General features: G+C 33.9%; 1 protein-coding gene across 4 annotated transcripts in view; it reads right to left on the bottom strand.

The window, feature by feature from the left end:
* Window positions 1–17,355, bottom strand: part of POF1B (POF1B actin binding protein) — a 61,714-nt gene that overhangs the window by 14,710 nt on the left and 29,649 nt on the right. For all 4 annotated transcript variants that reach the window (XM_036439791.1, XM_036439789.1, XM_036439790.1 and 1 more), the window contains 2 exons: window positions 11,111–11,293; window positions 2,883–3,013 (listed from right to left, as the gene is read on the bottom strand). In XM_036439791.1, the coding sequence (XP_036295684.1) occupies window positions 2,883–3,013; window positions 11,111–11,293 (314 nt within the window). The remainder of the gene's footprint in view (window positions 1–2,882; window positions 3,014–11,110; window positions 11,294–17,355) is intronic.

The following is a 17,355-nucleotide window of genomic DNA, read 5'->3' as shown; positions in this document are numbered from 1 at the left end:
ATGAAGTATCTTCTACTTATTTAATGTTTTACTAAAATAATCACATGCATATATTGGAAGGTAAAACAAGTTAAAATATGAATCACATGAGGTTTTAGTAGTATTGCACTACTGATAAATGGAATCATCACTTTATTAAAATTGCAATTCCAATGCCAAACTAGTAAACAGGTTTCTAGTCCCTTACTTTTTTCTACAAATAAGGGAATAATACAAAGAAATAAAGCAAGAAGCACTGGACTATTAAACAGTAACCAGAATGGTTTCATGAGACAGCTTTCCTTAATTTCCACCCTGGAGCCCACTCCTTGCTGAATTGTAATTTGGAAAGAAAAGTGGAGACAGAAGGAGAGGGAGGGAGAAAGGAAAAAGAGCAGAGCAGGGAGGTGGAAAGGTCACTGTGGATTACATCTCTATTCAGCACTGGGAGCTTGTGTCTAGAATTACACTGGGGGGAAATAGAGTGGCACTCACTTTATACCATCTCATTTCCTATGTAGAAAGAAATGTAACATGGAAAAACAAAAAACAAAAAAAAAAGAGAAAGAAAGGAAGAGGGAAAGAACAAAGAGAAAGAAACTGACAACCTTATGACAAACAGAAACATATATACACCTCTCCATCCTGGGGTGTTTATTAATGTTGCAGATGCTAGCTTTCAATTTCGTTTTTGTTCTTTTTAGCTTCTCTAGGAATTAAATTCAAAGTTTTGCCATCATTAATTATACATTTAGGTCATCCACATATATTTATCAAAACCCCTACATGACAGAAAGTTCTTTAAAGACCTCAGATTAAAATTTACCTGGATGATGATTATGAAATAATTGAACTTTCATTGTCTAGTTACTTCTTCTACTTCTATTTAGTCTGAGACTAATATTGAACTCTAATTCTGTAAATCTTTATTTAGTAGAGACTTTGTCAAGGCCACATGCTCTGAACTCTTTTGGGTCAATACAAAACACAAGTATTATCTTGTACTTTATACAAACATAATTGTTTTGAGGCAAGATTTGCACAACATAACATTGGTCTAAATTCTGTGACCTTTGAAATTTGATGATTCAAATTTTTTATAATTTCTTAAAATTGTCAGCAATATTTTAAACATTTTGGAATACACGTCTAGTATTGAAAAGTTAAGTGATATGCCAACAGATAAAGGCTCTCAGAGTATAGGTACTAGTCCCAGATTTTGCCACTTTTGTAGCCCTAGGTCAGCGATTTTCAATCTTTTTAATCTCATTGCACACATAAACTACTTACTAAAATTCTGTGGCACACCAAAAATACATATTCTATGTTCTGCCATTCTGACAAAAATATAGGTATAATTTTGATTCATTCACACTAGATGGCTACTGTTGTGTTAGTTGTGTTCATCTTTACTAATTTTCTTCTTTATTGATTAAGGTATTACATATGGGTTTAGTAGACAGTATGAGGGAAAGAGGTCAGTGCTCCTGACTAAACAGTCAGGTATAGCACGTTTTGAAAATTCTTGCAGCATACTGGTTGAAAATGCTGCCCCAGGCCAAATGCTTCTCAAACTTGAGAATGTATCCGAATCCTCTGGGTGCTTGTTGCTGGGCATTACCCTCAGAGTTTCTCATTCTGAAGGTCTGTTTCTAAGCTCTCACATGATGCTGATGCTGCTTGTAAGTATATGTCTTTTATCATTTATTGCTTCTAAGAAATCTATGCGGTAAGAATTATTTATTATAACTCCTATTTTACCAATGAAGAAACCAAGAAACAGAGAGAAACGGAGTCATCTCATGAATCAAGCAGCAACTTTTTTTTTTTTTGCACTGGGGTATACATTTTTCAATATGGGATGAATTTAAAGTAAAGCAATATTGTGATAACATTTTAAATTTCATTTCATACAAGTCTAAGTGATGTAATAAATGCAAAACTTGGATAAATTATATAAAAATTCTAAACATATTACCTTTTATTACACATCTAATATGTAACAAAAGCTGTGATGTGAGTTCAACCTATGAACTCTGGATCTAGAATCAGGGTACTTAAGATTATATCTCTATATGCTCTTGATTTTATAATGTGATGCTTTGATACAAACATTCACAGGACATTATTAATGTACAGAAGAGGAGCACCAAAACCAAAATGAATATCTAAGGAAGACTTTGTAGAAAAGCTAAGTCATAATTTATAGCTAAAGAGTAGTCAAAATGTTTTAATTCATCTCAAGCACTTAGAAGGTATGTGACCTTAAGTCAGTAACTTTCTCTCTTTGAGTCTTCATTTGAAACTTTCTAGGGTAACTGTGTCAATTAGATAATATTTAAAAAGCACAGAGTGTAGTATTAATACATAGTATACAATAAATAATTAACTACTCAGAGTGAGGGGGGAGGTTTTAAGGTATGTGACATACAAATGGATGAATCTGTGAAACAGTATTTTGGGTAATCAAAGAAGGTGCTGATTAATATAAACAGTAATGAACGCATAGCTTTGAAGATGGAATCATGTGCTAGCAGTAGGATTGGATCTTGTACCATCAATGTAATATCTTAAAATAAGTTATCATCATCATGCATTTTTTGAGCTGCTTGCCCAAGAGGCTGCATTTGCAATAAAAATACATTACAAAAGAACATATACAGAATTTTTTACTGATCCTAGAAGGGCTTATGTGATCTCTTTGATGATTTTCATAAAGTACATTAACTCTTAAAATGAAACATTTGCTATATCTACATATATAATTGTGCTGTTTCTCCATTAAAAGTACTAGAGTTTTGCTGTGGACTTAAAAAGACTCTAAAATAGTCTGTTAAAAATCCTAGAGTATTATAAATGTTTGATTAGGTACACTATCAAGGCAAATAATATATTAGCCATACCTTCCTCCAATTCTCTGCAAATGTTCTAACAGGCAGTGATATAGATCTGCATTTTTGCGGTGTAGATCAGCAAGTAACTCTCCAAAATATTTGGGATCCAATTTTTCAGGGCCATCATCCTGAATTATCACCTGAAGAAAGCATCAACCTCAATTATAAACAACATTAAACATTTCTAAATTCACAGATGTTTTGATATGAGATGAAAAACGTGAAATAACTATTAATACAAGTAACTAATGACTAAGTCATCTCATTAATCAAGTCATATTTTTTTGCACATTTTAAATTTCGTTTCATACAAGTCTAAGTAATCTAATAAATGCAAAACTTGGATAATTTATATAAAAATTCTGGAATATAGATGCTTAAGTAAAGCAGTAAAACAAGTAAATGAAAATCTCTGAATTGCACATTATCACCACATGGCTTACCCATCTGTCCCATTTTGGAAAAGAAAATGTGAATTCTTTGAATTATACTGACTATAGAAGAATTAATTTAATTTGGAATTGCATCTTCTCAGTGAAAGTTTGATTTATTAGTATATCTTAAAGTTAGATTAAATAAGCTTTCACAATGTAATGTGTTTTTATGTATTTCTTATTGGAGTCCGTCCATATTACTTGGATTGAATATCCAATCACTTTGGCATTGGAAAGAGTAACATAGGGCCAAATATAGAAAATTCTTGGACCCAGGACACTTTTGAAATCCTAAACACAAAATACTCTGAGTATATTATCCTAAATAAGATCTATTTTAATAACTGTATGTCCTTTAGTCCGATTTTTTTCTACATTTTTATCCACCTTGCCTCTGATCTCCAAAACAACAGTACTTGAATGTTAATAACTTAGGCTGCATTTCAAACTATCTTTGATATTGCATGTGGGATCAAAGGTGCCCTATAAACACATATATTCCTAAGTATATGTATGATAAATATACTTCAAATTTGACCAATGATATTTTCTTTTCAGTTCATCCTCTGGATGCAGACTCTAAAAAATCATGCATGCTAAGGCAAATGGAAATATTGCAAAATAAACAAAGATGAGCATTAATAATTATGTCTGTGATATTATAATCCATTTATAAAATGAAGATAAATTGTAAAAAGCCATACTCAATATACAGTATAGTATGATCATGTTTTTAGTAAGGTACATTTTTCACATTTTTAACAGTCTGAATGGATACATTACAATGTTATCTTGTCCATATACCCTTTCAAGTTACTTTCTTAGAGAAGTAATGATTGTTTTCTAAACAGAGTAGTCTTCATTACACAGTATATTAAAATGTCATAGATCCGATCCAGAACTGAAATATCATGGCTGACATGTACACATAAGGAACTGTTTGACATTGAAATTGGGTCTCAAAAGAACTGGTGGCCCAGAAAGAAGTTCATTACAGACTGATTCATATGCCTTTCAGCATAACCATTATTGCTTGTCTCATTTTTGATTCTTATAAGTGTATTTCCAGTAGGACATGATGAACAACATAGACTGAAGGACAAGAATAGACCCAGAGATAAGGAGCCATGGGTCAGACTGTTGGACCTCAAAGGGAGGGTGGGGATAAAGGGAGAGATCAACCAAAGGACTTATGTGCACACATATGAGCCTAACCAGTGGTCAAGGACAATAGCGGGGGGGCATGATGGGTTGGAATGGGGGATTGAGGACTAATATGTGATACCTTAATCAATAAAGAAATTAATTTAAAAAAGAAATGTGTGCATACCACATTTCTACTCTTCTGCCTAAAGAATGAGACCTATTTTGAATGTCAATTTTGGATAATAGGTTTAACTTTTTATATATAAACAGGAAAGAGATACAAGCTGTATTGAAGAATAGTTGTTTCCAGCCAAGACCGGTTTGGCTCAATGGATAGAGCGTCGGCTTGGGGACTGAAAGGTCCCGAGTTCGATTCTGGTCAAGGGCATGTATGTTGGTTGCTGGCACATCCCCAGTAGGGGGTGTGCAAGAGGCAGCTGATTGATGATTCTCTCTCATTGATGTTTCTAGCTCTCTATCTCTCTCCCTTCCTCTCTGTAAAAAAATAAATAAATAAATAAATAAAATAAAAATAAAAAAATAGTTGTTTCCAGATATGCAAATTGTGATATTTCTCAAAACATTACAAAAAATTAAAGACTATTTAATTAAATAATTATTTGACTATAATAATGGCCAAGGATTCCAACATCTTGTCTCTGATTGTAGGTTTAAAAAAAAAAAAACCTCAAAAAACTTTGATAAGAATCACTGCCACAAACCTAAGACAAGGCAACAATGTTTAGGTATAAAAGCAGAGATAAATTAGTGATCATTTCTCAGATAATTGGTAGAAAGGAAGAACTTTGTAAAGAGAAAACTTGGGCTTGACCTCACTATTGCCTTTGAAGTTCTTGACTTGGTTCCAGTTTGGGGTTTTGTTTCTTATTTGTGGTCTATGATATTCCAGGAGTGGAATTTCTTGTTACCATCTACTTTATATTAACTTTGATATTTAAAGATGATACTTTTGACCAACCATATTTGCAAAGTTTAATGGTAGTGATAATAGAGGCCTGCAGATAGTAGGTACAGAATAGTTACAGATTTTGGATGAGCTATCTAAATATTCTTGCCTGCTCCTTCCTCTCAAACTTAATGACACACATTTGTGAGAAATGTTGCTCAGGACTAAAGATAGTTTGTAAGCAAGATACAGTCACAACCCAGTAGTATAGGGTGTTGGCTTAATTAAATTTATTACCACTAGGTAACTGGCTTAAGTGTGTGCATTTTCCACCTATTTAGAAGGGTTGCTTAGCAGATTATAAAGTGCTTAAAATGCCACGTTATAGAAAAGGTATCATACATAAATGCCTACTCTTTTTAAAGGTCATGAATATGTTAAGTAGCAAAGTTTGTTCTGCTTAGACCTTAGTGGGTAGTAACTTTTGTTACATAAAAACAAAAAAACCATTAGTATTAATAAAAGATTTACAATGTATAGTTTATTATCCCTCGAAAGCTCATAATGATATGGTAACATTTTATTTTATTTATTTTTAAATTTATCTTTATTGTTGAAAGTATTATAGGTGTCCCTTTTCCCCCCACTGAACCTCTCCACCCTGCACCCGCCATTCCCAGGCTTTCACCACACTGTGCTATGATAACATTTTATTTATTTATTTATTTATTTATTTATTTATTTATTTAATATATTTTATTGATTTTTTACAGAGAGGAAGGGAGAGAGATAGAGATCCAGAAACACTGATGAGAGAACATTGATCAATCACCTCCTGCACACCCCTCACTGGGGATGTGCCCACAACCAAGGTACATGCCCTTGACTGAAATCGAACCCGGGACCCTTCAGTCTGCAGGCCGACGCTCTATCCACTGAGCCAAACCGGCCTTGGCTATGATAACATTTTAGATAAATAAAGTTACTGCTTCATTTATTTTGCTTAGATTTGGGACAGTTAATAACTGTTAGACTGATTGAGATCACGGTTAATTGAGTAGACATTAATCCCTGTGAAATTAAATACATTTTAGGTACAATGTCATTTGGCTAATAGGGTAAAAAAAAAAAATAGTGTCCTATTTTGTACCACAAGAATAAATCTTGGCTAGAGAAAATGTCAGAATTTTGGGTTCTGAAAATTTTCACTGCTATTTTAATATCTATAGACATTTCAGTAAAACTATGTTGCATTATACAGTACATGGTACATAGATTTTCAACAAATGTTGTCACTGAATTGAATGTACTGTATAACAATGATAATTCTAAAATTAATTCTTTACTCCTAACAACAGCTCTGTACTTGAAATAAAACCCTAATTTAATTTTCTATATGAGTGAACCTAGGCAGCAAAGTGTTTAAGTGATTAAAAGAATGGAAATTGGAGCTGAAAGTGGAGTTCCCACTTCCTACTTTTAGATTAAGTATATTGCTTAAACTTTCTGAACTTCAGTTATCTCAACTAGAAAATGCAGGTAACTTAATACATACTATTTTTTTATTTTGGTAAAATGTTAAACCATAATATAAATAGTGGTCTTATTTAATTTAAGGCATATGGACAATTTTTTATTGGAATAATGATAGAAGAATATTTAAAAGATTGGTATCAGTCTATTAGGGCTAAAGATGTAGTAGGAAAAAAAATGAAGGTAATGAAGAACCATGAGGACAGAGTGTGGGAAATACCACTGATATGAGTGGTGAAGTTCTCATAGATAATTTCAGTCACGGGTCACTGGGAAATGGAGAAAATTGTAAGCCTGCCAATGAAACTATGAAAAGATGGGGAGACTGGCTAGAAGGTCAGTAGATAGTGGTAATACAAGTCAAGAAGGCTCATGTATATGAATTGCAGGGTTTTAAACAGAGGAGATAATTAATCAACAAAAACCAGAACTGTATAAAATTACATTGAGAAAATATTTAGCAGAAATACATAGAAAACCAAACAAATAAAAATAATAAAAGGACCACAAATTGGTTCAGCAACAAACAATACTTTCATGTCAATAATAAAAACCACGGAATATTGATTTAGATAAAAATTGGGATTTATAGAACTAAATTCTATATATCAGAATTATTAAGAGATAACATACAATATCAACAAATCAAGAAATAGCAGCATAAGTGTATGCATACTATTTAGGTGTATGGAGGTAAATACCAGAAGAAAAAGCTAAGAGTTGAAAATTATTGCCTCTGGGAGATCAGGTATGCATGAAGAAGTTTGGAAATTGCTGTTTCTTATATATAATTTACTATTTGACCTTTTAAGCATTACAGGCATTACTCTAATTAAAAAAATAAAAACTATTTCAAAGAGCTAGTGAATAGCAATTCTTGTTTGCCATAAAACAAGAGTTCAAAGGAGCACAGAGCAGGAAGTAGGGGGAGACAGATAAGGGTGGTATTTGGAAAAGATGGGCTTAACATAGATAGGCATTAAATTTTTTTAAACAGCCCTAACAGGTTTTGCTCAGTGACTAGAACATTGGCCTGTGGACTCAGGGGTCCCAGGTTCGATTCTGATAAAGAGCATGTAACTTGGTCGCAGGCACATACCCAGTAGGGAGTGTGCAGGAGACAGCTGATTTATGTTTCTCTCTCATCGATGTTTCTAATTCTCTCTCCCTTTCTTTCTGTAAAGAATTAATAAAATATATTTAAAATTTTTTTGAAACAATAGGAGGGGACAGAGATCTGAACAAAAGACATTTATTTTTCAATAATAGGGGTGAAGAAGGCAATTAATATGGAGAGGGATATGAGCCACATGTTAATAAGTAAGGAAGTAGCTGAGTTTATAGAACTGAACAGCCCACAGATTCCATCATTAGCGTAGGACTTTTGTTAAATAAGCATTGTGGAAAGCTGCCTGGATATTTTCCAGAAAAACAAACAAACAAACAAACACCTGACACTAAGATCTATACTGTCTTGATATTGACAAAAATTGAATTTTCAGATGAAAAGCATCCAAGTTGGAGTATTTTCCTTTGGCAATAGCACTATCCAAGTAATCAGGACTGTTCTTTTTGTTTCCTCCCATGACTCTTAGAGGTTTCTTGGAAGCCTTGAGCCAAGTGGAAAAGAGTTGCACATATGAAATACCTAATTATTTGAGTCTTCCTAATAACCACCACCTGTATGACAACTTGTAAAATAAGTTCAGCTGAGTTTTCCCCTGTCACTAATATATGTGAAATTATCTACTTCTTGCTAATGGCGGAGAAATGATCAGTGTGTTATTCTTAATGTCCCCAGGAAAGAAATGTGATCAGTGATGTTCTGAATTTTAAACCAAAATGATGATGTTTCTAGGAAAAACCATGGAAAACATACATAGATTAGTTTTCTAAAAAATATTTTGAAACCAGGTTTTTGCACATCTTATTTTCAAAATATTTTAATATATTTTGCTTTGTGGAAAGCACTTTAGTTTTATTTTAAAATATCATTACAATGAGAAAATATCAATATAATCTCATATTTATGCTTGGAAAGATTTGTGGCATTGGGTTTGGGGAGGGAGAAGATAGAAAATTGGACATTCACCTACTTTGTGCTTAACACTAAGCCAGGTACTTTAGATATTTTATCTCATTGAACTATATTATAGATATACAACACATAAAGTATGATTCTCCTTCTTTTATAGATGGGGAAACTAAGGTTCAGTTTAGTTAAGTCAGTTACTTCAGTTCAGTTAAATCGAACACCTAAGATCACACAGCGCATGCTTTTGTAACCCCAAATAATTGAATTTAAGTCTATATTTTTTCCACTTTATTATGCTACCTCCAATTACAATTGAACTCTAAACACAAATGAAAAATGGGCCAACCTTTAGTTTTAAAAGAGCCTAACTTACTTCTGCTCTATTAATCCTTAAAGAGACTCTTCTGCCATGTTGAAGAGACATATAAACACTAAGGAACCTAGGTGAGACAACTTACTCCCCGTCATCCCCTGTCCATGGGATCTGCACAGCCAGGTTGCTCTTCACTCTGACCAAGAATGGGTCCAATCCTATGTAACCCCATACAAGTAGAATTCCTACATCTAAGATTCCCAGGGCACTGTTCTATTTTCAGCAGCACTTCAAATTTATCATCAGAAGCTACTGAAAAACTAGAAAAATGTTATCTATACAAAAAAGCCACCAGCATTTGACAAATCTCAAATTAAGCATGAATAATAAAATAGAAAGTAATATATTAGTTACCTAATTCTACCCATTTTTTAAAATAGTCAAAATCTGGTCTCTTCAAATATATTATTAGTTGTACTGAGCTAATGAAAGAATATAGCATCACCATTGCCACTAGTCAGGATTCTTAATCCTAGTATATTATTCCGGTCTCTGATAATTGCCCCTCACTCCCTTCCTTCTGTCTGACATCTTCATCTGATCACTGTGAGACTAAAATAATCAGTATGCTAATCTATCTTGTACAAAGTTGCTAGGATTAACCTCCTAAAGCACATCTATCAGTATTTTCCTACGTAATAGCCTTCACTCACTCTGCACTGCCTACCAAATAAAGTTTAACATTTTAAACTTAACATTTGAGCTTCATCATCTAGTACTCCTCATTCTGTCTTCCTTTCCATACAAACCAAACCACTAACTGAAAACGGATTCCTGAAGCCCAAAATATAAATTCCCAAACATAAACCTTTTGCATATAATTCCCTCTTTCGATGTCAACTCTATGCCACACCATAATACCACATATAAAAAATCGGCTCACTCTTCAAAGCCCATAGCAAGTTATTTTTTACTAGAAAAAAGACTTGAAAACGTACAAATGATGTTGTTCTTCATTGTTCCAGTTGTTATTGTTAACTTTATCAAGATACAAGAAAATATTTTTTCCTTTGGGGAAAATTTTATTGAATTCTATTTTTTATCTGATCAGGTGGCTGTGACCAGCCAAATGCTTTTTCCTTTCACACTTGCATAACAGATGTTTACAAGATTCCAAAGTTTTCAGAACATAAATTAGTCACTGACAATTATATTCCAAGATATTAATGCTTAGCAACTAAATTTTAGTTTCTATTTTGTTTATGTAATATGCAATAAAATGTATACATTCTAACTTGACTTAATATACCATATTTTCTTTTTATAAAATTCTTTATTGATTAAGGTGTTGCATATTTGTCTTTATTCTCCCATTACCCCCAATCCCCCCCACTCATACTCTCACCCCCTTGTTGCCTGTGTCCATTAATATACCATATTTTCAAAGAAGACATATAGGAAGTAATTACCAGCCTGTGAAATAAAACCCTTATAATAATCTTCAATAATACCATTAGCAAATTACTGTTCATTTAAGTAACACATCTCATGAAGAGCATTTCATGTTTAAAAATATTTAATGTTTTACAACCATTAGGCTCATTTAAATCTGAGGATCAGCTATGAATCAGGAGTTTATTAATAAATTCATGGCTTCTTTCATAGATTTAATTCATTAATAGATCTGAAATATTTTCCCTTCTGAGAGGAAAAGAAAATTTAGTTTTAAAAATACTGTAACAAAATACAAATACTAGTTGCATAATTGTTCAATATTTTGATGAACATTTAATATGGGTACTTGTACAGAGTGAGAAGTGTTTAAGGGTATTATTCAAATTTTGTAAGGTATCAGTTAATTAAACTTACCTGTTCATGTGTATGGCTTGATTCACCATGGCAAAGGTCACTTCCAATGCTTGTAGATATTGAGTCACCTCCTGTGATAGTTTGGATTTGCTGGCTAGAATGGGATTGTTGACAGTGCGGAGAGTGGATGATCTGGGGCTGTTGGACAATGTGATGATGGCACTGAACTTGAGGATAGAATTCCTAAAACACATACGTAAGCCAAAAAGAGTTATTGAGAATAAAAATTATTGATTAAGAAAAACACAACTCAAGTTATTTTAAAATTTTAATGTGTTCTTTCACAAGTTATTTGAAGCCCTAGGATTTGTAGCTTTACTAAGTGATTTTTTTTTTGTTTCTTTTCTGTTTTACATTTTATTGAATTTATTGCGGTAACATTGGTTAATACAATTATATAGGGTTTAGGTATACAATTCTATAATACATCATCTGTATATTTTATTGTGTGTTCACCATCCCAAGTCAAGTCTCTTCTGTTGCCACTTATCCCTCCATTACTCCCTTCAATCTCCCTCACCCCTTTCTCTCTGGCAATCACCATACTGCTGTCTATGTCTATGAGGTTGTTTGTTGTTTGTTTTTGTTTTTTTGTTACATAATCCCTTCACCCTTTTCACTCAGTCCCCCAACACTCCTTCTCTCTGTGCCTATGGGGAAAATTTTATTGAATTCTATTTTTATTGGATCAGGTGGCTGTGATTATCCAAATACTTACCTAAATGGGTCAGGGACTTGCATGTTCTGATTAAATTAATATTCCACTAATAGTTGTAACTAAAACTATAATGAATATTAATATTAAATCCTCTTTTTAAAATTTCTTTACTGATTGTGGTATTACATATGTGTCCTTATTCCGCCATTACCCCTCAAACCCCCATTCATACGCTTACCCCTCTGTTGTGTGTGTGTCTATTGATTAGGCTTATGTGCATGCATATAAGTCCTTTGGTTTATCTCTCCTTTTACCCCCACCCTCCCCTACCTTCCCTGAGGTTTGAGGTTCTAATTCATGTTTCTCTGCCTGTTAAATCCTCTTTTTTAATGATTCAACAGATACTTCAGCACCTAATTACCTAATAACACTATAGTTCTGAAGCTGTAGATGGATTATAAAATTAGAAAATAATATAATGTAGTGGTTTTCAATGTTAGAAATTACAGTGGGGGTGGAGAAAGTTCTTATACTTCTGAAAATGAGTATGAATTAAGAAAAATATTCAAAAACAGTGACTGAAAATTCAGATCCAGAAAATATGGATTCTAAGTCTAACTTTATCACCGTTTGACCTTGAAAAACTATATATGCAATCTTTATTAGCCTCAGTTTCCTCCTCTGTAAAAGTGGAAACACTATGTGTCACATTGGGTTGCTATGAAGAATAAATGAACTAATGGTTGATTACCTTAAAATTACTACAACTAATCAGTTGCAGAATTAGGACTGGAACTCATGATTCCTATATCAGAGTTCTTTCAGAACATTAAGTTAAATTTTTACTGTCCTTAAAATATTCTGGAGAGAGAAACCTAGATGGCAGCATAGATAGACATCTAAACTGCTGTCTCACACAACAGTTTCAAAACTACAACTAAAAGACAAAACATCTATCACCCAGAACCATGGGAAAGCTGGCTGAGTGGAAGTTCTACAACTAGAAGGAAAGAGGAAAGAGCATTGAGACAAGCACAAGTGCTGAAAAGCTGAGGTACAGAGGTGCGCGAATCAGGCTGATGGTGGGCGATTGGATGTGCTGCTTTTTTTCAACCCAAAGAGAGACAAGCTCCTGATTACTCTGAAATCCAGTTTCTGGGGAGATGTGGGGACCCAAACTCCTATGGAAGAAGCTGGACTGTTGGCCATCAGATCGGAAAGTGAGGGTGACTTTCTTGCAGAGGTGTGCCCAGCACTCATTGCTTACTGCACTGGGGCAAGGGATGTAGGGACTTGGAAACACGGAAATGGAGAGAAGGCTGATTGGCAGCCATTGCTGTTTGCCACGCCCTAGTTTAGTGACTCCCTGAGACCCCACCCTACACAATCTACAAACTCACCCAAGCTCCATGCAGTGACTTTTGCATATAAATGGCCTGCCCTATCTCAGCTTAACCAAACAAACTGCAGCTCTGGTCAGACAGCTCCAAAACCTCCAAACCTCAAGCAAAGAGGAGAAAACTGTAGTTCTCACTGTAGCTCCTGCTGGGTGACCTCAGACAGTAGCTGACCTATACCCCATTGGAGATCCAGAAGCTAATGTATCTAGTGCTCTGTGTGAGACAACACCAGATTTCAACTACTCTCATAGGGGACACATTCAAGAGACAGACTCAGTGAGCACCAAAGCCCCACTGAAACAAGTCCTGCCCCATAAGCATGTCTCCAGCACAGCAATTCTTCCATTATAGACACAGCAGGTCCTCACAGCCAATTGGCCTGGAGGTCAATTCCTCCCAGTGACACCAACAACAATCAAGACTTAACTACAACAAGGCTGTACACGCAGTCCACAAAGAAGGTGCACCAAGAGTGCCCACCACAGGTAACTGGGAGGCCGACCCATTGGACCATATAGGACACCTAGCACACAAAGCCACCCTAAGTCAGGGAAGCAGCAAAAATGAGGAGACAAAGAAACAGATCACAAATAAAAGAAATGGAGGAAAACAATAACTGGATATAGAGTTAAAAATCACAGTTATAAGGCTTTTCAAGAATTTTCTAAAAAAGGCTGATAAATTTAACAAGACCCTCGAGGATATGAAAAAGGACCAACTAAAAATTAAACATACACTGACTGAAATTAAAAACAAAACAAAACATTATACAGAGACCCAACAGCCTACTAGAGGAACTCAAGAATCAAGTCAAAGTTTTGAAATACAAAGAATCAAAAAACACTCAACTGGAAAAGCAAAAAGATTCCAAAAAGTTGAAGATAGTGTATGAAGCCTCTGGGACAACTTCAAGCATACCAACATCAGAATAATGGGGGTGCCAGAAAAAGAGAGAAAAGGAGATATTGAAAACCTATTTGAAGAAATAATGACTGAAAACTTCCCTCACCTGGTGAAAGAAATAGATTTACAAGTCCACGAAGCATACAGAACCCCAAACAAAAGGAATCCAAAGAGGACCACACCATGACATATCATAATTAAAATGCCAAGAGCAAAAGACAAAGAGAGAATATTAAAAGCAGCAAGAGAAAACATTACCAACAAGGGAACACCCATATGATTGTCAGCTGATTTCTCAACAGATGGGAGTGGCAAGAAATATTCAAAGTGATGAATAGCAAGAATCTACAACCAAGATTACTCTACCCAGCAAAGTTATCATTCAGAATTGAAGGTCAGATAAAGAGCTTCACAGATAAGGAAAAGCTAAAGAAGTTCATCACCACCAAAACAGTATTATATGAAGTGCTGAAAGGTATTCTTTAAGAGGAAGAAGAAAAAGTAAAGATAAAAATTATGAACAACAAATACCTATCAACAAGTGAATCTAAAAATCAAGTGAATTAAAAATCTGAGGAACAGAATAAACTGGTGAATATAATAGAATTAGGGGCATAGAATGGGAGGGGATTGATAATTCTCAGGGGGGAGTAGGGAAGGGGTTTATGGGAAGAGACTGGGCAAAAATCATACACCCATGAATGAGCACAACGGGGTGGGGAGTCAAGGGCAGATGGTGGAGTGGGAACCCAGTGGAGGGGAGCTATGGGGGGAAAGGGGAGAAACAATTGTAATAATCTGAACAATAAAGATTTGTTGAATTTAAAAACAACCGCTTTGGCTTATTGAAAAATTATGGAACTTGTTTTTTTTAATTAAATCTTTGTTATTTGCTTGTTCATTTGTCATGGAGTTCCCCTCCCCCCTCATAAGTATAGAGCACAGAATAAAAAAAGATATCTGGTTTTTTCAGTTTGAGGGCTTTCAGGTTAATTTGAATTTCCTGCATTTTTTGTGAATGTTCTACTTTGATAACAGGCATCTGTTATCAAAGTAGAAAAAATACTTTTTGACTTATAGTGATATATTCATAGAAAAAATACTTTTTGACTTATAGTGATATATTCATGCACATACAATAAACTGTAAAGGTATAAGTTCAGTGCTCTATTTCCTTTGACTGTGGAAAGCTCACCTGTATTAATAAAAGAAAACATTTCAAATCTTCAGTTTTGTATGGAATAATTTTAAACTATGTTAAATGGGAAAAGCAAGATGTGTAAGAATGAATATAGTATGCTCCTTTTGTATAATTTTTTAAAAATGTACATATATTTATATTTACAAATATAATGGCTTTGAATTGCACAGAGCACAATACTTTTAAGAGTGGCTGCCTGGGAAAATGAACTGAGGGACAAGAGGATCAGGATAGATAGGTTATTTATTCACAGTATGCATTTTTATTCTCTTTTTATGCTTTTTTTGTGCCTCTTAATACATTTTATGCCTTGGTGTTTTTAACTATGTGTATAAATTATCTCATTTATAAAACAAGTATTTTGAAAGAAAGGAAATATTTAAAGAAACACATTTTGCAAATAGAAACTGCCTTGGTAGACATATAGATAATAAAGATCATAGAATCAGTTCATAGAACCATTTTCTATAAGCTCCTTTCCAATATGACTTATGTTATAAATATACCAGCACTAAGATGTCTACAGTTTAGAAGTCTGGCTGTATACTAATCAGGAACTCCTACACAAATTCAGGGGATAAATGTATTATCTGTTTTATGTTACAAAATACATTGGATTAGGATAAAGTCAGGGTGAAAGTCTGAACTCTCAGAAAACTTTCACTCAGTGGGAAGCTTGCACAGTACTGAAATAGAATTTCTCCTGAAAAAAAAAAATGTGTTTCTTCACAAAACAAGTTAGAAAACACTTTGAAAGGATATATCAATAAAGAATAATAAAACAAAACTCATTCCCCACTCATCTTCCTTTATTAAAGTATCTGTTGCCTCTTGAATAGAATGGGAATAGCCTCTCCATCTGGGGTGCCTTGTGGTTTCCCTGAACCTATTTGCCTTCTTACCCACTCATTGGAATCACTGAAGTCTTAGCAGGTACTCAGTTTTCAATTCTCACACATGACTACTAAAATTGTTGTTCCAAGGCAAGATATTCATATCTCACTCATACTTTTGAAGCATACTATAAGCTGAGTTTTTAACCTACAAGAGATCAAACACTTTTGATTTATCATATATTCTGTCTTCTTTGATAGAGGAAAAACATAGAGTACAATTTATATGAATTGAATAATATCTTGCAACTGGTACCATTTTAACAACCTTCTAATGCAAAGACCTTTTTCTTGGACAGGTCCATCTCCTAAGAGTTAGTCTTATTTGAATTAGTCTCATGTCATATTAAACAGGTTTGTACAGATTCTGGCTTTATCCAGCTCATCTCACTGTATTTCTATCACCGAGGAAACTCAACTACGACAAAGCAATTGTAGTTTATCCTATATGAATGGCTCCTTTTACCTTGGGCAATCTCCGTGGTAGTTCCAAAACTCCCAAATCATTTAAGTTATTCATAAGAAAAGTGGAAATACAAATATAAATATATAAGTTAATAGTAAGTAGTAGCAGTGTTCTCTTAAAGGGATTCTTCTTTAATTTATCCAGATGCAAAGCAATAATAATTTATAGGGTGTTCAATACTTTCCTCTAGGGACAAAAATTTAGAAAACCTTTATTTATTCTCTTTGAAACAAGAAGTTGGAAGCAGCATGAAATGATGTTCCTCAATCATTCCTTGCTGTTGAAAATGTGCCAAACTTATTGTTTTAGCAGTTCAGTTGGATAAAAGAAAAATGGTATAATTTGATAGCTTGAGGAAAGTGCCCCTTGAAGAACTGACATAGTTGATGAATTTTTTTTCTATTTAGGATCATAATGTTCAGAAATATTTTGCTTGTTCTTTTGGAAGATATGTGTACTGTACCCTTTGGACTACATCCAGTTTTACAAGCAGCCTAGAATTTTAAAGATTTAGATGTTTATAAATCTGAGTTTACTCTATTTCATTTTTATTGAGCAACATCTAAGTAATATGCATTAGCTCCTATAAATACGGTAACAACTGCCCATAAATGCTCAGAAAAATGTGTTATCATACCAAGAAAATTAAAAAGAAAAAATTTGGTATATTTTAATGTTTCATTCATATATGAAAAAAATACTTTGTGATTGAAATTCATTCAGT

Source organism: Pipistrellus kuhlii, unplaced genomic scaffold, assembly GCF_014108245.1.
Source record: "Pipistrellus kuhlii isolate mPipKuh1 unplaced genomic scaffold, mPipKuh1.p scaffold_m20_p_16, whole genome shotgun sequence".
Lineage (NCBI taxonomy): Eukaryota > Metazoa > Chordata > Mammalia > Chiroptera > Vespertilionidae > Pipistrellus > Pipistrellus kuhlii.
Note: the sequence above shows the minus strand (reverse complement) of the source record. Positions and strands in the feature narration are given on the sequence as shown.